At 34.0% G+C, this 22288-nt stretch overlaps 1 protein-coding gene across 2 annotated transcripts in view; it reads left to right on the forward strand.

Moving 5' to 3' along the window:
• The window catches only part of KIFAP3 (kinesin associated protein 3), a 166096-nt gene that overhangs the window by 92751 nt on the left and 51057 nt on the right, over positions 1 to 22288 (forward strand). For both annotated transcript variants that reach the window (XM_060091281.1, XM_060091280.1), the window contains exons 12-16: positions 6589 to 6697; positions 7911 to 8023; positions 8426 to 8591; positions 9395 to 9520; positions 16876 to 16974. In XM_060091281.1, the coding sequence (XP_059947264.1) occupies positions 6589 to 6697; positions 7911 to 8023; positions 8426 to 8591; positions 9395 to 9520; positions 16876 to 16974 (613 nt within the window). The remainder of the gene's footprint in view (positions 1 to 6588; positions 6698 to 7910; positions 8024 to 8425; positions 8592 to 9394; positions 9521 to 16875; positions 16975 to 22288) is intronic.

Here is a 22288-nt window from a genome sequence, read left to right on the forward strand (position 1 = left end):
TGATAATTTTTCCATTGGCATGTCAATATTTTAGGATTAATAAAAGTATCTCTATATATAATAACTATTTTAACTCATTGTCATATTACAAATGTTTCCCAACTTTGTCATTTGCCCTTTAATTTTGTTTGTGGTTGACGGTTTTAAATGCTTCGCGTTCTCTGATGGGAAAATGCTTCATCAGAATACTTTTATTTTTATAGCACTGCTCTCAAGAAAGATTTTTGCTATAACTCAGTTGCTTGATATATTTCATATGTTAGGTTTATTTGTCTTGAAGGAGTTTAGTGATTTTTTTTTCATAGACTATAATGGTGGAGATTCTATACATGTGTAATTTTACTCTTAGGGAATTTACATTCATGGAATCACTATTGTGCTATTAATCTTCATTAAACTGAGCTCTACTAATTTGAATACTATCTGATGATTAGAACACTAGTTAGGCTGATTTTTAATATTATTTTTATAATATGGCTTTCTAAAATAGAAAAAGCAAAATCATAGGATGTATAATATACAATAAAAATAACACTTTTAAAAGACACTTTAGAAGAATATGTATAGTAAGTCATACTTATTAAAGTAATCCTCTTAAGACTCCTACTACGTAATTCCTTATTAGCCTAATATAAGTTATTAAATGTATATTATTTTAGGATTAATAGTAGTAATGATTAATATTTATTAATTAATATTTTATTAATGAATATTTATTACTAATTAATATTTATTACTATTATTATTAATAGTAGTAATAATAATAATTATTATTTAGTAAAAAACAGGCCATAGTTTTTTTAATTAATTCTTATTAATCCTTCTATTCATCCCAAATTAATAACATGGTTCTAAAAATTGAATTTGCTATTCCAGAATTTTAATACTTTATCTACATGCAATTAAAACACTGATAAACTCTCAAGTATAATTTCTTAGGCTTTTATACCAGGGGATAAACTAATTATGCTTGTTTACAGAAAGTAGACATCCTTCAAATATGCAGCATATTTTATCTAACAAGGCAAGGCTTCTTATAGAGATAACACGTCAGACTACAGTCGATACAAAGTGTAATCAAACTCTTTGTCAAACAAGTTGTCAATAAAAGAGTAGCCATGTCAAAGGGAGATTACAGGTGATTTACTACAGTCTCACTTCATATGTTCCAAGGGGTTTTGCTTCACAGTTTCAAAGGGTGTTCCTTTTCCAATCCTATTTAATGTCAGAACTTCATTGACTACAGGATATGAATTGGAAAGCAGTGATAAAAGAATAATATTTTTGTCTAGATTGACTGTTTTTATCTAGATTAGATTTTAAAGAGAATAACAGTAAATAAAAGAGAAATAAATGTACACTAAAAAGAGATGGAAAACTTTTTTTGTTAAATATTTAATTTGGAGTTACCCTTCCCTCTATACCCTAGAATTTACAATCTCAAACATAAAATGTGAAACTTTATTTTCAATAAATAATCAGAAATAAAAGCCTGTTTAAGTTACATTTGAAACATTATTATTATTGCAGTTGAAGACTTTGTAGAAAAATCACCCATACCTTTTCAAGGACAACATTCATGCATGTTTCCTTGCCAGATAATTTTCTAACATCAAACATTTCTGCAGTGGGGTTTTCAGAACATTTATGGTCTGTATTTCATGAACAAAATCTTCCAAAATTCATTCAGTGGTCAATGTTTTGGGGTTTTAGTTTATTATATTTTGTTTTTAAAGCTCAACCCTGGTAAGAATAGTGAGGGTATGTTATCAAATTATGTTGTAAACATCCTGAAACTTTTTAGTATGAGGCCATATTTTGAGAAACCAAATGGTACTCTAGAATAGTATGTTTGTTTCTAAAGTGCTATCCAGCCTATAACTTGTACTTTATAAGGCTCAACTTCGACATATTTGGGGAAAAGTTGACATGGTTTGATTAACACCCAGTACCAATTGTAAAAGTACATTGTAAAATAAAAGAATCATGGAAAGCAAATTTGGGATTAAATTCAAATTTCCGAGCTTCCTTCAGGAATTAAAACGATACTCCTCTCAGAAGTATTGACTCCTTGAAGTAATGTTTATAATACTAACAAAGCTTTGAACCCATTTGTGATAGCAACTGATTAACCTACTTATTAAATAAAACCATATCTGAAGTTTGGAATATATTAATGTAATACTCTGTTAGCTTTGAAATTATGCACATTAATTTTTGTTTAGTAAATATTGTCAAGTATTACAAATGAATTTTCAAATGAGAAGCCTAAAATAACTTGGAAAGTAAGAAAGCAGTGGTTCAATTGTCATTCATATTCATTTCAGTGATCAAAAAAAATGTGGGATATGGTCATATTCTTTAATTCCATTAGATACATATGTAAAGGAACTTTATAAACTGTGAAACACTGTACAAAAATAAGGTGCCATTTGTAAATGCTTCTCATTATTTTGGAACCACTCAGAGTCCAATTTAAATACTCCCTTTCTTATATGTGTTTTATAGGATAAACCTATACTTTTTAAAATTTCTTCTTCAGAATTTTATTAGTCCAAATAAACAATGTGTTAACATTGGGCTCATGGAATAGCATTACGTAAATTAGATTAACTTTAAGAGGTTGTATCTAGTGCATGATCATGGTCTTTTGGGGGAAAAATGATTCTATTGATTTCTCATTCTTAAAGAGCTGGGCTTTGGTGGAAATAGACTGTGAGATGCTCTAACATAAGCCTATAATTAGAGCTCACTTTTGTAAATTATTTAACATTCAGAGTAGATGTTATAAAGTCAACATGCCTTATAATCTCTCCCAATATTATGTTGCTTTGCTTCTTTTGTACTTTATTGCCTCTAATTATTCAATATATTCTCATTTTTTCCCTCTGTTATGCCACTATTTTGTAAAACTTGGGGGTCAGGGCAAGTCTTTCTTTATGGATGATCTTAATGGTCTCAGTGGGTGAATTGTTCCAGGTAAGTGTACTTGGGGATAACCAGGAGTTAATGGTTGTATTCTAATAATAGTTAAGAGTACACATTAACAGTTCATTGTTATTTAGACCTCTAAGATGCATGTTTTGTTTAAATAGGTGCAAATGCCATCCAGATGCTTATGAAAGTATTTATTGGTAATAGAATGGCCAAAGTACATGTTTAGGTAATGATGTCATGGTGTTATTTAACATTTTACCTAGAACAGTGAGCAAGAATCTTCATAGTAATCCACATGTTTTCTACCACAGTTGTCCTATTTGGCCCCTCTTTGATCTACACGCTTCTTTTGAGCTGAATGCTGGTAAACGTCCTTTCTGACAGCCCCCTTTGCTCCTGCCTGCCATTATCTGCTGAAGTTCAGAAACCAGAGCATCACTTCAAACAGCAGAGTTAGGGAGTAGCCAGTCAGAAGAGATTCCTGAGGCATGCAAAGTTCTGCCATAATCATTCAAAGATGTTTGGGTAGGGGGGTGGCGGTGGCAGAGGTGTATGTGAATACAGAGAGCTGTAGGGGTTGGCCTCTGGTCACTGGTAAATAAGTGAAGTCAGGTGCCAGAGAGTCTAGACACAGTGATTTCAGTCCTGGGTCTTTGGTATCTGATACTCAATATGGGACTTGTCTGATTGAACACTATTGCCTCTTCATTGCACAGGCTGAAGCCTTTTAGTGCCTTCCTGTTAAATTAGTAAAAGATGACAATGGACATAGTTAAAACAGAACAAATCTAGTTTTAGTATTTCCTAGTTGTCAGTAATTACACTTACTTCTGAAGTGCTGTGGGTAGCAGTCAAAGACAGTGTTGCACGTAGAGCTTGAACTAAACTATTATTTTAAAATGTGAACACTTTAAAATTGAAATGTTTCTCTTTCTTATTATGAAAAACTAATTCGATATCATGATGTATTTCATTCACACTTAGTCCTGATTTCTCTTGATTTTGGGATGTAGGTGTTGGATAAGGTTTTAAACCATGCATTATTTTTTAAAAAGCTAGCTCCTGAATATTTCATCACAGGACTTAATGTGGAAATTACAAAAACAAGGCAAAACAAAAACCCTCAGCTTCTAACAAATCACCCTGTAACACCGTTCTTAAGGGCAAATTTCATACTACAAGTTTAATTTCAAGTAAACAGCAACAGATATTTTGCCTTGCTAAGCATTGCATTGATGTAACAAACATACTTTTGTTATTTTTAAAAAGCTTCTTGAATTAGGAGAAGTTTGGAAGAAATCTATAATGGGTTTTTAATTAGAATATGAAAAACATACTGTATATATTTACATTTTTAGAGGATTGTCACCTACATTTTTATTAATTTGTAATTTAATTTTAGTTGGCAGTTAATAGATAGCAAAATCTGTTAAAACTATATCCAATAAATTAAGATTATTTTACCTTTGCCATAGAATTTTTTTGTTCTACAACATTATTAAGTGTTACTGATTAAAGATTCCACTAGCAGCAACATTTGTGTTAAAGAAGTGCTCTCTGGGAAAAGGCATGGTACATGCCAACCATTCACCAGCTATAGTGTTTTTGTAGTTCTCAGCAAATAGTGAATTTTATATATATATACATATAGTTTTGTTAGAATTATATCTAAGTATTTTGAGGAGCAATTGTGAGTGGATTTGCTTTTTTAATTTTGGTTTCCAGTTGTTCATTGCTAGCATACAGAAATAAGATTAGTTTTTGTGTTCACCATGTATCCTTTTTGAAACTTAGAAGTTATTTGGAACTAACATAGAGAATAACCAAAACAAGATTTAACAAAATAGGGTCTAACCAGTCAACAAAGGCATGTTGATCTAAAAAGGTATCTGCCGAGATAAAACATAAGAAATTTTTAGGTTATAAATTTTAGGATTGACTTCCATATGTTGTTATCAATTTGACTAAGAGAAAAATGTATTTATATAATATGCACTAAGTTAATTTGCTATTTACCAATAATAGTAGACAAGCTTCTCAAAAGTATAGCTTAAGGTTTGTTCATTTCTCCTTTATTACATAGCAACTATCTCTCATGACAAATCTAGATTACTGCTAAATGGCATAAGTGACCTGCCTTTTTCTTCCTACTTTTCTGTCTGCTGCTTCTTAGACCCATCTTCCCTTTCTCTCTCTCTTTTTTGAAAATAAATTTATTGATTGATTGATTTTTGTCTGGGTTGGGTCTTTGTTGCTACACACGGGCTTTCTCTAGTTGCAGCAAGCGGGGACTACTCTTTGTTGCAGTGTGTGGGCTTCTCATTGCAGTGGCTTCTCTTGTTGCGGAACAGGGGCTCTAGGCACGTGGGCTTCCGTAGTTGTGGCGCATGGGCTCAGTAGTTGTGGCTTGTGGGCTCTAGAGCGCAGGCTCAGTAGTTGTGGTGCACGGGCTTAGTTGCTCCACGGCATGTGGGATCCTCCCGGACCAGGGCTCGAACCCGTGTCCCCTGCATTGGCAGATGGATTCTTAACCACTGCACCACTAGGGAAGTCCCTTTCCTTTCTCTTATCATTAAGTAGAGTTCGTTTCTTATTTTATACACACTCCCAAATGATTGGGTCCAGCTTTACAGGTTCAGTTATCAACCATAAATGACAATTCCTAAAATTATACCTTCAGTCCAATCATGTCTCATAAACTTGTGTTTATAACTTTTACTGACTATCTGCACTAGACTGTCACATAGGCAGCTTAAATTCAGCATGTCCAAAACCAAAATTACTGTCTTCCCTTTAAAGTTTTCTCCTACTTTGGTTTCTGTCTTTTGGTAAATGTTAGCACCACCATCCATGTCGTTGTTTAGGGCAGAAACCTGTGAGTCATCTTTGACCCTTCCTCTCCCTTAACCCCAACATCTAGTCAGTTATTAAATCCCAGTTTAATTCTCTTTCCTAAATATATCTCTGAGCCATCCTTTTTATCTCTATCCCCACTGCTCTACCTAGTCCAGGCAGCCATCATCATACCTCGACTTTTCCACTAGCCCCTTAGGTGGTTTTGCCACATTTTCTTACCCTATTACAGTCTATTTTCTAAATTGACCAGATCTTTTTGAAACGTAAATCTTATCCTGACACTTTCCTTATTTGGAAGCCTTTAATGTCTTCCCATTTACCTTAGCATGAAGCCCAAAATCCTTAACGTGTACTTCAGAATCCTGTGTGATCTGGCTTTTACCTTATCTCTTAACACTATTTCCCTCACTCCAACCATGCTTGCCTTCTCTTAATTCTTAAGAAGAATGACTTTTTTTCCTGCCTTGTAACCTTTACACAAGCTATTTTCATTGCTCAGAATGGTCTACTTCCACACAACATTTTAAATTCCTTAAATGCAAAGGTTTTATGTAATATTTCTCTTATATTCTCCAGTGTACTTGGAAGTTCATATTGAATGCTGAGCATCTAATAGTTCATTAAGTATTCAGTTATTCAATAGTAAAAGCCTACCACTTCTATGTTGAAAATGTAATTGTATTATATTATTTCCAACATACAATCTAAGGTAACATACTGTGATAAAATAGTGCCTGTGGTTTTTTGTGTGTTTGGGGGTTTTCTGAGTAAAATATGTCTTGTGCTTCTTGCTAGTTAATGAAGATGCTCTTTGAATGTTCGGATGAACGAATTGACTTGGAACTCATTTCTTTCTGCATTAATCTAGCTGCTAACAAAAGGAACGTACAGCTTATCTGTGAAGGTTAGTGCCTTTGAGCTTCATAAATAACCTCTATCATACGCTATTGGCATATGATGGAAAATAGATAATAAGGAATTAAGAATTATAGTAAATATGTAAATCCTATTTTTAAATAGTTTTTAAAATTATAGCTATAATCCTTAAATGTCAGACTCAGAATATTCTTACATCATGAGTAGAAACGCTTACCCTTTAGTAACATTTTATAAACCATTTGGTCAGTTACCCTTAATTGAAATTTGATTTTTAAAAATATTTTCTAGATGAAATAAAACTTTTTATTTGCAAAGCAATCTGTTACAGTGTAAGATGTTGCAATACAAGTGTATTAGCTATTTGTTTCTATAGTATCTTCGTAAAATGATTCATCATACATTATGATATTTCAGAGTTTGCTCAATAGTTTTTTCGTATTTGAGAAGTATACATGTTCATTATAAAAAGTACAAATGAGCAAATAGGAAAAAACTAAAAATTTTACTCCCACTATCCAGAGATAATCATGGGTAAAACTTTGGTACAATGCTTCTGCGTATTTTTAAATTAAAATGGGATTCTCTCTATAAATGGTGACATGTTTTTTGAAGTTAATATTTGAATATAGTTCCATATGATTAAATACTTTAATAAAACATAATTGCCAGTAGCTGCAAAATAATCCATTAAAGGATTTTCCATAGTTTAATCTGCTAGTTTGTTGCCACTTCTTTTCTGTTACAAGCAATGCTACAGTAATTTTCCTTTCTCTGAATCTTTCATGTTTCCATTTTTACATTCTTAGAATAAATTCCTAGAAGTACAATTTTTATGGGTCAAAAAGTATTTACATTTTAAAACTTTGTGGTACATATTTCATATACATACTGTGCTTCTATTTATGTGAAATTCTAGAAGAGGCAAAACTAATCTGTGTTTAAAAAGAAAAAATAAAAAGGGGAAGAGGAGGAAGAGGAAAAGGAGGAGAAAAAAAGAAAAGTAATTGTATTGGGGGACTAAGATTGGCTAAGCACAAGGGAACTTTCTTCATTGAATGGAAATATTCTGTATCTTGATATGGGTACGAATTATACAGGGGCATACATTTATTAAAATTAATTGTACATTTAATATTTACATATTTTCTGTGTGTAAATTGGGGTTTTTTGAGAACCAAAAATGTAAAAAATCATTAAATGAACCTTTGTTGGGGGAATTTTTTTGTTTTTATTATCAGGAAATGGGCTGAAGATGCTCATGAAGAGGGCTCTGAAGTTCAAGGATCCATTGCTGATGAAAATGATTAGGAACATTTCCCAGCATGATGGACCAACTAAAAATTTATTTATTGTAAGTATAGTTTTTGGCTTTCTGTCTATTAAAATAGCCTGAGAATTAAAGCTTTAAAGTGCTGTGTCTGGAAATATAACTCTTCCTTAGCTCTTGTCAAATATTAATTCATGACCCAAGTTGGTTTTTCTTCAACTTCCTTGTAAGTTTAGCTCCTAGAAATCTCAACCTAAGTTTTAATGTTGTTTTTGTTTTACGATCCCTATCCGTAACCCTTTCATCCTCACTCCAGTTTGCTTGCCTTAAACCAGTTCACCATAGTCTCCCTTAGCAATTTAGCTCAAGGTTATTAAAATAAGAGAGTCACATTTGATACTTTTTCTTCCTATGGGTTAAATTATTAGATTAGTTCTTCTGGAGAAATCATATTTTAAATTTGTATTAAAATTCTATTTTATTCAGGATTATGTTGGGGACCTTGCAGCTCAAATCTCTAATGATGAAGAGGAAGAGTTTGTGATTGAATGTTTAGGAACTCTTGCAAATTTGACCATTCCAGACTTAGACTGGGAATTGGTTCTTAAGGAGTATAAGCTGGTTCCGTACCTCAAGGATAAACTCAAACCAGGTCTGTGCTAAGTATTTCACTTCTGCGTAATCATTAAGTTATTTCTTTCTGTTGTGGATAAGGCTGCTAGAACAGTATTTTGTGACCATTATTGTACTACATAACACAGTTTCTTCCCACACCTCTAGGTCTAACCCAAGTTCGTTTCTTTCTCTCAGAAAGGCAGTCACTAGTTCTCCTCGTATATGTATGTACTCTCTTCCCTAACAATATGTTATTTTAATATTAGTTTCCCTTTCCTACCCTGCCTTTTTTTTTTTTTTTTTTTTTTTGCGGTACGTGGGCCTCTCACTGCTGTGGCCTCTCCCGTTGTGGAGCACAGGCTCCAGACGCGCAGGCTCAGTGGCCATGGGTCACGGGCCCAGCCACTCCGCGGCATGTGGGATGCTCCCGGACCGGGGCAGGCAGACTCCCAACCACTGCACCACCAGGGAAGCCCGTATCCTGCCTTTTTAAAATTACTAAATACCATCCCGCTCTACACGAGTTCACGTGCACACAATAAGTTCTCTGAGGCATTCAAATGACTCTTCTGTTTTCTTTGTTTACATTGTCATTCATTTGTATTTTCAAAGACTTATCTCCACCTCTCTACTGCCCCCCCACCACCAACTGTCATCATGGAATGGAATTCCGTTAACAATGAATTTTGGAAAAAGGACGCATTTATAAGCGTGTTAAGGATTCATAGGAACTGATTTAATAGCTTTTAGTATCTTTTCTGTGAATTAGAATTTTGGCAATATAAAAGCATTTGTATCAGGACATTTCAGTGAAAACTTGCTGTGATTTGACTTTACTAGGTGCTGCAGAAGATGACCTTGTTTTAGAAGTGGTTATAATGATTGGAACTGTATCTATGGATGACTCTTGTGCTGCATTGCTAGCCAAATCTGGGATAATCCCTGCACTCATTGAGTTGCTAAATGGTAAATTATAATTTATCTAAATTTATTTTTATGCTAATATATAAACAAGTTATGAGTTTAGATTTTTAAATGTGGAATCTGCAATCATGAAATATTATTTATCTTGTTGCATTACTCATCTTATAGCGACTTAAATTATATAGTTAGGAAAATGAATTAAATATACCTTTACTGGGATTAGATAGCATAGTATCAAATAGCTTTTTAGGTTGCAAAGTTAAGAATGTTGCTATAAAGTGATTCAGGACCAATTTTACAGACACTACCCTCCTCTTATCAGCCTTGAACAACTAATATTCCACCATTTCTTCTTTATGTTGAGCTTTGTTTTGGTTGAATTGGATCTCCTATCTTGCACAAACCCTTTTTTTAATATCTTGATTTCTTTTTTTTTTTTTTTTTTTTTTTTTTGCGGTATGCGGGCCTCTCACTGTTGTGGCCTCTCCCGTTGCGGAGCACAGGCTCCGGATGCGCAGGCTCAGCGGCCATGACTCACGGGCCCAGCCGCTCCGCGGCATATGGGATCCTCCCGGACCGGGGCACGAACCCGTATCCCCTGCATCGGCAGGCGGACTCTCAACCACTGCGCCACCAGGGAGGCCCAATATCTTGATTTCTAATCAGAAAAGTTTATTTGGAAGCTAATTCTAATCATCATATTCCCTCCTAGATCCATATATAGTATTGTCCTCTAAACTTTCTGCAGTGAAGAAAATGTTCTCTATCTGCACTGTCCAACACATGTGGCTATTGAATACTTGAACTGTGGCTGTTAGGACTGAGAACCTGGAGTTTAAATTAAATTTAATTAAAATTAACTAGCCACAACGGCTATGGTTACAATACTGGATAGCGGAGGCCTAGATAGTCTTCCCCTTACCTTTGTTTTGCTCTTAAGGGCCCAGGTTTCTTTTTCCATATTGCATACAAAATTTTTCTGACTCTAATAGTATTTTATTAGGGCCAAGTTCTCTAGGACCTTGTGTTAGTCTGCTCAGGTCGCCATAACAAAATACCACAGACTTGGTGGCTTAAACAGCAGAAATGTATTTTCTCATAGTTCTAGAGGCTGGAAAGTCTATCAGGGTGCCAGCCAATTTGATTCCTGGTGAGGTCTTTCTTCCTGGGTTGCATAAGGCCACCTTCTTGTTGTGTCCTAACATCCTCATATGGCAGGCGGGCAGAGGAAGTGGGGGAGAGGGAGAGAGAGAGCACAAGCACACACAAGTGCTTGGGTATCCCTTCTTATAAGGTTACTAATCTTATGGGATCAGGACTCCACCCTTATGACCTCATTTAACCTTACTTATTTCCTTATGGCCCTATCTCCGAATATAGTCACATTTGGGATTGGGGCTTCAGCATATGAATTTTTGGAGGGATGCAATTTGCCCATAGCAGATATACATTAAAAGTAGCTAATTAGTATAGAAGTTAAAAATACTAATATGGAAAGCTTAAAAAGACCCTCTAATCTCGGTCTTTCCTGTACCAGGTATAATACATAAAGAAAAATACACAAGTTGTAAGTATGTATAGCACAATGAATTTTCAAAATGAGAGCTCTCATGTTATTCCCACTCATATAAGGAAATGAAACATTACCAGCACCCTAGAAGTCCCTCTCCTGCCACCTCCCAGTCATTACCACCTTCTCCAGAGTGGTTTCCATTTTTCTTTTTATCACCCATAGATGAATTCTGCTTGGTTTTCAGCTTTTTAGAAATAGAGTCTTGTTTCTTTTTCCCTATAAATGTGAGGTTTGTCTATGTTTTGTACAGAACTATGTTTCTTTTTATTGCTGTACAAATAAATATACCACTATTTTTCCTTTCTACTATTGGTTGATAGTAGGGTGGTTGTTTTTGTTTGTTTTCTTTTCTAATCTATTTATTTTTTATTGGAGTAAAATTGATTTGCAATGTTGTGTTAGTTTCTGCTGTACAATGAAGTGAATCAGCTCTATGTATACCTATATCCCCTCACTCTTGGACCTCCCTCCCCTGCTTCCCCCACATCTAGATCATCACAGAGCACCAGGCTGAGCTCCCTGTGCTATACAGCAGGTTCCCACTAGCTATCTGTTTTACACATGGTAGTGTATTTATGTCAAACCTAATCACCCAATTCATCCCACCCTCCCCTTACCCCCATGTCCACATGTCCGTTCTCTATGTCTATGTCTCTATTCCTGCCCTACAAATAGGTTCATCTGTACCATTTTTCTAGATTCCACATATATGTATTAATATACAATATTTGTTTTTCTCTTTCTGGCTTACTTCACTCTGTATGATAGACTCTAGGTCCATCCACGTCTCTACAAATGACCCAATTCCATTCCTTTTTATGGCTGAGTAATATTCCATTGTATATATGTACCACATCTTCTGTATCCATTCATCTGTCAATGGACACTTAGGTTGTTTCCATGTCCTGACTATTGTAAACAGTGTTGCAGTGAACATTGGGGTACATGTGTCCTTTTGAATTATGGTTTTCTCAGGCTATATGCCCAGTAGTGGGATTGCTGGGTCATATGGTAGTTGTATTTTTAGTTTTTTAAGGAACCTCCGTACTGTTCTCCATAGTGGCTGTATCAATTTACATTCCCACCAACAGTGCAAAACGGTTCCCTTTTCTCCACACCCTCTCCAGAATTTATTGTTTGTAGATTTTTGGATGATGGACATTCTGACTGGTGTGAGGTGATACCTCATTGTAGTTTTGACTTGCATTCTTCTAATAATTAGTGACGTTGAGCATCTTTTCATGTGCCTCTTGGCCTTCTGTATGGCTTCTTTGGGGAAATGTCTGTTTAGGTCTTCCACCCATTTTTTAATTGGGTTGTTTGTTTTTTTGATATTGAGCTCCATGAGCTGTTTCTATATTTTGGAGATTAATCCTTTGCCATTGCTTCATCTGCAACTATTTTCTCCCATTCTGAGGGTTGTCTTTTCATCTTGTTTGTGGTTTCCTTTGCTGTGCAAAAGCTTGTAAGGTTAATTAGGTCCCATATATTTATTTTTGTTTTTATTTTCATTACTCTAAGAAGTGAGTCAAAAACAATCTTGCTGTGGTTTATGTCAAAGCATGTTTTTCCTATGTTTTCCTCTAAGAGTTGTATAGTGTCTGGTCTTACATTTAGGTCTTTAATCCATTTGGAGTTTATTTTTGTGTGTGGTGTTAGGTAGTGTTGTAAATTCATTCTTTTGCATGTAGTTGTCCAGTTTTCCCAGCACCACTTATTGAAGAAGCTGTCTTTCCTCCATTTTATGTTCTTGCCTCCTTTGTCATAGATTAGGTGACCATATGTGCATAGGTTTATCCCTGGGCTCTCTAACCTGTACCATTGATCTATATTTCTGTTTTTGTGGCAGTATCATACTGTCTTGATTACTATGGCTTTGTAGTATAATTTGAAGTCAGGTAGCCTGATTCCTTCAGCTCCATTTTTCTTTCTCAAGATTGCTTTGGCTATTTGGGGTCTTTTGTGTTTCCATACAAATTGTAAAATTTTTTGTTCTAATTCTGTGAAGAATGCCATTGGTAATTTGATAGGGATTGCCTTGAATCTGTAGATTGCTTTTGGTAGTATAGTCATTTTCACAATATTGATTCTTCCCATCCAAGAACATGGTATATTTCTCCATCTGTCATGTTTGATTTCTTTCATCAGTGTTTTATAGTTTTCTAAGTACAAGTCTTTTGCCTCCTTAAGTAGGTTTATTCCTAGGCATTTTATTCTTTTTGTTGTGATGGTAAATGGGATTGTTTCCTTGATTTCTCATTCCTTGATTTTTCATTGTTAGTGTATAGGAATGCCAGAGATTTCTGTACATTAATTTTTTTATCCTGCAACTTTACCAAATTCATTGATTAGTTCTAGCAGTTTTCTGGTGGCATTGTGAGGATTTTCTATGTATAGTATCATGTCATCGGCAAACAGTGACAGTTTTACTTCTTCTTTTCCAATTTGTGTTCCTTTTATTTCTTTTTCTTCTCTGATTACCGTGGCTACGACTTCCAAAACTATGTTGAATACGAGTGGCAAGAGTCGACATCCTTGTCTTGTTCCTGATCTTAGTGGAAATACTTTTAGTTTTTCACCATTGAGTATGATGTTTGCTGTGGGTTTGTCATATATGTCCTTTATTTTGTTGAGGTAGGTTCCTTCTGTGCCCATTTTCTGGAGAGTTTTTTATCATAAATGGGTGTTGAATTTTGTCAGAAGCTTTTTTTGCATCTATTGAGATGATCATATGGTTTTTCTCCTTCAATTTGTTAATATGCTGTATCACATTGATTGATTTGCGTATATTGAAGAATCCTTGCAGCCCTGGGATAAATCCCACTTGATCATGGTGTATGAAACTTTTAATGTGTTTTTGGGTTCTGTTTGCTAGTATTTTGTTGAGGATTTTTACATCTATGTTCATCAGTGACATTAGTCTGTAATTTTCTTTTTTTGTGTGATATCTTTGTCTGGTTTTGGTATCGGGGTGGTGGTGGCTTCGTTGAATGAATTTGGGAGTGTTCCTCCCCCTGCAATTTTTTGGAAGAGTTTGAGAAGGATTGGTGTTAGCTCTTCTCTAGGTGTTTGATAGAATTCGCCTGTGAAGCCATCTCGTCCTGGACTTTTGTTTGTTGGAAGTTTTTAATTATAGTTTCAATTTCATTACTTGTGATAGGTCTGGTTATATTTTCTAATTCTTCCTGGTTCAGTCCTGGAAAATTGTACCTTTCCAAGAATTTGTCCATTTCTTTGTGGTTGTCCATTTTATTAGCATAGAGTTGTTTGTAATAGTCTCATATAATCCTTTGTATTTCTGTTGTGTCAGTTGTGATTTCTCCTTTTTCATTTCTAATTTTACTGATTTGCATCCTCTCTCTTTTTTTCTTGGTGAGTCTGGCTAAAGGTTTATCAATTTTGTTTATCTTCTCAAAGAACCAACTTATAGTTTTATTGATCTTTGCTGTTTTCTTCATTTCTATTTCATTTATTTCTTCTCTGATCTTTATGATTTCTTTCTTTCTACTGACTTTGGGTTTTCTTTGTTCTTCTTTCTCTAGTTGCTTTAGGTGTAAGGTTAGATTGTTTATTTGAGATTTTCCTTGTTTCTTGAGGTGAGATTAAATTGCTATAAACTTCCATCTTAGAACTGCTTTTGCTACATCCCATAGGTTTTGGGTCATCGTATTTTCGTTGTCACAGTTTCTATGTATTTTTTTATTTCTTCTTTGATTTCTTCAGTGATCTCTTGGTTATTTAGTAGTGCACTGTTTAGCCTCCATGTATTTGTGTTTTTTACAGTTTTTTCCTGTAATTGATGTGCTATTATTATAAGTAATGCTCCTATGAGCATTCTTAAGCATTTCAATTTGTGAACATATTTACTCATTTCTGTTAGACACATACTTAGGAGCAGAACAGAGTACACATATATATGGCTTTAGAAATAATGCCAACTACTTTGTTTTCCAAAGTAGTTGTGCCAATTCTCAGTCCCACCAGCAATGTACAGAAGTTCCAGTTATTCTACATCACCAATGTATTTTGGCATACAGCCTCTTTAATTATAGCCTTCATAGTGGTATCTCATTGTGGTTTTAATTTCATCTCCCTAATAATTAATGAAATTGAGTACTTATTTGTATTTATTCGTTATTGGATATGGCTAATAAAGTGAATTGCCTATTTAAGTCTTTTGCCCATTTTTCTCTTCTAAATCTTTAGAAGTTTGATTTGTAAATTCTTTAACATAATGCATTTTAATGGTCATCTAGAGATAGTGCCTCCACATTTGAAGTTTGTGTACAAATAGTGTATATGTATTTGTTTTGGTGCACCCTTCACACAGCCAGGAGTTTTCAGATTAGAAATAATTAAAAGACCAGGTATTTGGGAGGTGAAAGTAAAGATAATGTAGTTGGCAGAATGAGAATGAGGATTTTGTGGTGAGCTGGAGAAAGTTGAAACAAAATGATCTGGGTCCTTGAATTGCTGTCCCATTTTGATTATGACTGAGAGATAATAACAGAGCCAGCTCAGTGTTTTACTATATTTTGATGTTCTCTGACATGTGGTTATCAAAGGCAGAGGCTGCATACTACTGTTTTTATGAAATATATGTATTTTCAAGATTAAAACCCTTGGGGTTAAGTGAGGGAACACTATATACCAAGAGAGAAATTAATAAAATTTTAACCCAAGTAGTCTAAGAGACTGGTACTTTGGCAAGTTAGTGAGGAAAATTATTTGGAACAGTTGGACTTTGAGGGGACCACAATTTATTCCACACAGCTAGTTGGATGCTCTGTTGACCTGTAAATCTTTGTCTAACAGATAGCACTGATCTGTTGCCAAGAGTTGTTAGCAGACTATTAGTAAATCAAATTTCATAACCAGTATCTAAAAATTGGATTTCTATAAGTATTTGCTTTTGCCATTACATGTATTAATCAGTGGTCATCCGCTATTCTGTTAAAGTCTTCTTTTCATGATAATAAACATTTCTTAATTAGTTTGTATGATTATGTAACATTCCTTTTTACTAGTATAATTGATTGGAACTAAAATTACTTTATTACTTCATACCAATAAGTAAAGTTTAATTTTGTTAACATTATTCAACAAAGAAAAAACCTGTTTATAACAGTCTAATTTCTACCAAAAACTTAGAAGATGTGATTTTTTAAGAACCATTTTTCTCATGTGAGGTCAACATTATAGAGACAAAATAAAACCAGGTTTATGTTACAAATTAGAATTATTTGAAAAAAATTTTTATGAGGCACCAAAATAAAAAAGAAGTCCCCACAAGTGGTGGTAAGTGTTGCCATGTCACACTGGGGACTTAGAAGTTAATTTAATCAATTTGTTTATACTTGGTGGCAAAAAATAGCGAAAATTACAGAAAAGCACCATTACTATTCTCTTAAACATGTCTTGTTTCTCATTTCTTCCTCGGTACAACCTTTTGAGATGAACAGTCTCAAGTAGTGTGGTTTGGACTCAGAGATGATATAATTTCTGTCTTTAAACTCTTATTTTTTATTTTTGTATTTCAAAGTAAATTAACCTATTTAGTTTGACCACAACCAAATTTACTAAAACTTCTGAAAATATATTATATGAAATTTTTTGACTGATCACCATCATGTAATTTAGAAAAAACACCTAAGACGTAAATGATACATGCCACCCATATATTATAAATAATTTAAACTAATTGTCCTTTACCTGTCTCCTTGTCACTGTTAGTTTTTCTCATTCTTCATTTTTCCCCTCAATGTTTTTCAATTTTGTATATAATACAGTATTCTTTTATTTGAAGTTTTCTGTTTCTTTTCAGCTCAACAAGAAGATGATGAATTTGTGTGTCAGATAATTTATGTCTTCTACCAAATGGTTTTCCACCAAGCCACAAGAGATGTCATAATCAAGGAAACACGTATCCTTCAATGTTTACCATAGATAATGACACTTCACATATTAAGAAAAGATGCATTTTTACGTATTTTTTCTTGCAAGTGTTCAAATATTGTAGAAAATATCAAGTTTTGAAATAAATTTAGAGGCAAGCTATTCTTCATAGAACCTATTTACCCCAAATCAGTATATAGGTAAGATACATTGGAGAACAATTTTATTAACTTGTCAGGTTTCCTAAATAACCTAACAAGTATCTCATAACTTCCTTCTCTACTAACATAACTTACACAGGTTCCTAGGACTATCCTTAGTCCTCTTTTAATCTTACCTTATTCACTATACATGGGAAAACACATCTACTGTTCCCATGACTTCAGCTCCTATGCTACTTATATGCTAATAAGTATTTGATATCTTCAAAACCTCTTTCTTGAGTCCCAGGCATTTGTTGCTAACTGCCACCTGGATGTCTTCCACCTACCTAAGGGGGCATAGTATGGCCTATAAAGCATTATAATTAAATAATATAATATAATTAAATAGCCCTAATTTTAAATGCACTTACTAGCTACAGGACATTGGATAAGTTACTTAATCTCCTTGAGCATACAATCTTGCATCTATAAAATGGCCATAATATTATTAAAGTAAAAAGGCCTCCTATTATTAAAATAAAAAGACCTCCTATAGGATAGCTGTCAGTACTAGTGGATTTAAATCATCTGTAATAGTTCCCAACACAGAGAGATACTCAGAAATTGGTATTTTATCACTATTGCATCCAAAAGGGTATTTGATATTGCTAACATCTACCTCTCAAAAAGTCTACCTTCTGTATTCATGGTCAATAATAAGTGTCATCCACCCAGTCCCTTAGTTGAAAATGTTGTGTCTGCTGTCTTTTTTACTATACATAATTAATCATTCATTTGTTCTGCAAACATTTATCAAGTTCTGACCATCTAACAGATACTGTTTTAAGTGCTGGACATATAAAAGTCTCAGTCCTTGTACTGAATTCAGGAGTTTATAGTCTAATTGGAAGACTAAACAAGTAAATCAATGTACAATTAAAATCCAGTGTAATCAATGTCATAAAGTATGTACATCAGGCACAGGAGAGGATATATATAAACCAAGTCTGGGAATGTCATGAAAGGCTAGCAGTGGATGTGGTATCTAAGCTGAATCTTTGTGTTTTTGTTTTTTTTTTTAACTGTGGTGGTCTGCTTATTTGTGTACAAAAAAAAAACTGCTTTCAAATACTGCATAAAATCGTTCATTACCCATATGAAAAATCTAAATTGTTTTTTGCATATAGCTCTTCATAACCTGACCTTAACCTATTTTTCCAAAGTTGCCCTTTAACCTTATAATATACAGTTTCTCTTAGCATACCAAATTTCTCATCATTTATCAGACATTACCCTCGCTGTCATAACTTATTCCCTCTTTGTATGCCTTGTCAAACTCAGATGCATTTTTCTCCTTTTTTTTTTTTTTTTTTTTTTAACCTGACAGTCTCCAACTCATCAAAGATACGTTTATAAGCCATCTTCTCAGTTAAGCCTTTCTAATCCTGTGCCTACCTTCTTACCATTAGGAGTAATTTCTTTATTTTTCATCTCTAATAAAGTACTTTAAGTTATGTATTTATATGCCTGTCTCTACCAAAAGATTTTGAGCTCCTCTAGCGCAAGGACTGGCTTTGTCTTCCTTTTATCCATACCCAAAACTTAACATAGTACCTGCCATGTGGTTAGAACTTGTTTAGTCAATGAATTCATGTATCTAAATGGTTAATTCTCTTTTAAAATTTAATTGGGATACTTTTTTATACACTGGGCTATTGCTCAAAACATTTTGAGGCTCCTCTGGTGTTCAGAGCCAATAACACATGCTTTAAGTATTAACATTGCCTTGCTTTTGAGGACAAGTTGAATTTCTGGAACCATAGAAGGTTGCCAAGAGTCAAGTCTGATTAAAGCAAGTTTAATTGAGAAATGTTCATTTTGCTAAGGGCTGTCAAAATGCAAATACTATTTTGCTGTAACAGCTTCACTAGAGAGAACTCTTTTTATCATAAAGTAATAAATATTTTTAAAATGTGACTTATAAACTAACTCTCCCAGAAAGATAAATTTGAAATACACTTTTGAGCAATGTTAACATCGTTGGAGTAACTTTTCACCTGTGTTCCATGGAATGTGTTCCTTTAGAATTAATAGTTGCTTAATGAAAAAAGTTCTGTGATAAATGAGTTTGGGAAACACTGAGTTAAAGTTAAACGATATTCTTGCTGCAGGGTCTTCTTGGAGCCTTTAATATGCTTTTCTGGGTTGAGAATCTCTAAAAGAATATTTTATGTAGAGAAGATTTATATAACTCCAGAAGTTACTGTAAGAAACACATATTAGAAAACATCAAAGTGAAAGTATAGCTTTTTCTAGGTAACTTCTTTGGAAGACAGCCCCTTGTTTATGTGTCATCTCATAGTGTTTCTTCCTTAGGACTAAAGAAGAATGAAGCGTTTAAAGTACATACCAAGTGCCTGACACACAGTGAATAAGTGTTACCTCTGCTCTGGTCTGTCTGTTTTAAATGTACTCTCAGTACCTTATTACCAAAGCTCACACTATTAAGGCTACTTGTATTTGATTTTTTCTTCTCAGTGTAACTTTCTTTTCATTTTCTCCCAAGTGCGATTTTTGTTAAGCCATTGAATCTAAAGTCAATACTTTTTTAAATAGTTATTCTGAAGGATATAACATGTTGATAATGGTGGGAGTGGGAGATAAAAGATCTGCTGAATTAAAATTTTTACAAAAGCATCAAGGAATATTAGATCTGATGCTTTAGTCCATGTCTTAAGATTGGATAAAGATTGCTGAAGGGCTTCAGCCCAATATTTTGGTTTTCAAAGCACAGGATTTTTGTTGATGTCAATGATATTTGAGTATGCCTCGTATTTTGTAACATAGTTTAAAATTATTATTTAAATATTTCACCATAATTTTAAGCATTTTACTGTGATTTTTCTCTATGAAATCAATATACTTAAATATTTTTTAAGTTTATTTATTTATTTTATTATTTATTTTTGGCTGCGTTGGGTCTTTATTGCTGCATGCCACTTTCTCTAGTTGCGGCAAGCGAGGGCTACTCTTCATTGCAGTGCGTGGGCTTCTCATTGCGGTGGCCTCTCGTTGCAGAGCACGGGCTCTAGGCACGTGGGCTTCGGTAGTTGTGGCACGTGGGCTCAGCAGTTGTGGCTCACAGGCTCAGTAGTTGTGACGCACAGGCTTAGTTGCTCCACAGCATGTGGGATCTTCCCGGTCCAGGGCTCGAACCCATGTCCCCCTGTATCGGCAAGCAGATTCTTAACCACTGTGCCACCAGGGAAGCCCTTAAATATTTCAAATAAAATTTATTAGTCAGGAAATCATTGCTTATTCCAATTTTTTAAGTTAGAAAATCTGATCAACATTATTTGATAAAATTTTTAATGGAATGAAAGAAACATGACATTTTGAAATGGTTGGTGTAGACTTATTTTAGGTAAATATATGATTTATATTAAGATGTTTGAAATATTAAAAATGGCTCTCAGCACAACTCATAGGAATTGAGAACCAGTGCTATAATAATAATGAATTTTCATATAATCCCAACAGTTTCAGCATGAAAAATAAAACAACCCAAATTAGACTAGATCTTTTTAGATTCCCCCTGAGAATTCCTAAGAGTTTCCTAAGCATTTTATTTTCATCTTATCGTTTTTTTTTTTTTTTTTTTTTTGGCGGTACGCAGGCCTCTCACCGCTGTGGCCTCTCCCGTTGTGGAGCACAGGCTCTGGACGCACAAGCTCAGCGGCCATAGCCCACGGGCCCAGCCGCTCCGCGGCATGTGGGATCCTCCCGGACCGGGGCACGAACCCGTGTCCCCTGCATTGGCAGGCGGACTCTCAACCACTGCGCCACCAGGGAAGCCCTTAAATATTTTAAATAAAATTTATGAGTCAGGAAATCATTGCTTTTTCCAATTTTTTAAGTTAGAAAATCTGATCTACATTATTTGATAAAATTTTTAATGGAATGAAAGAAACCTGACATTTTGAAATGGTTGGTGTAGACTTATTTTAGGTAGATACATGATTTATATTAAGATGTTTGAAGTATTAAAAATGGCTCTCAGCACAACTCATAGGAATTGAGAACCAGTGCTATAATAATAATTAATTTTCATATAATCCCAACAGTCTCAGCATGAAAAACAAAACAACCCAAATTAGACTAGATCCTTTTAGATTCCCCTTGAAAATTCCAAAGAGTTTTCTAAGAATTTTATTTTCATCTTATCCTCACAAAATCCATGGGTACTATGTAGAATAGGTCTTATTTATTTATTTATTTATTAAATAAAAGTTTATTGAGCACCTGGTATATTCTCAGAGCTGGGGATACCATAGTGAAAAAAATAGACCAAGTCCCTACCCTAATGGAACTTACATTACAGTAGAGAAAAGAGGCAATAAACACCAAATTCTTTACAGATTTTTCTAAAAATGAATTTGAGTGTACACAGATATATTTTTCTGTATATTTTTCTAGATTTTAAATATATCCCTTTTATTCCCCCCAAAAAATAGTAAGTAGCACTGATGAATAGAAGATCTGGGTTAACCTCTGTCTTTGCCACTTGCTATGAAACTTGATAAAATTTTTTGGCATTATAATCATTGCCTCAAAAAATGTCATTTGCTTTAACACATGTGCTAAGAGTTTCTTGTTAGAAACTTGTGACCTTTGTTTCAAATAGTTTTAACCAAGAACAACTTTAAGTATTGAAGATTATAGCTTTCTCTTTCTTCACTGCCTCTTTCAGATCCATTGAGGATTCTTTATTAATTTGAGTTTTCTTTATTCTTCCCTTTTCCCCTACTTGTTATTTACACATTCCATTTCTTTTCTTTTGTGTTAGTCTTAAAGTTCAACGTGCATTCTCACCAAGTTCTAAACGAATATATCTGTTCTTCTACTTGTAAGTCTAATGTCTCCACTTCCATCGTTCATGTTATTTCTTGCTCTCTAGTATTGTAATTTCACCTCATTTTTATAACGTAAAATTTTTATAACATTTTAAAATTATTATTTTGATTATCCCTTTTTAAAAACCAGTGCTTATTTAGGATTTATAGTATGTTAAATAGTATAGTATGTTTCCTCATTTACTGTTTTTACTTGAATTCAGTTCCTCTATTTTTCTGCATTGATTTTCTTTCATAATTGATTACATTCTCTTATACTGCTTAGTGAACATCTATGAATAATAAA

Source organism: Mesoplodon densirostris, chromosome 2 (genome assembly GCF_025265405.1).
Source record: "Mesoplodon densirostris isolate mMesDen1 chromosome 2, mMesDen1 primary haplotype, whole genome shotgun sequence".
Lineage (NCBI taxonomy): Eukaryota > Metazoa > Chordata > Mammalia > Artiodactyla > Ziphiidae > Mesoplodon > Mesoplodon densirostris.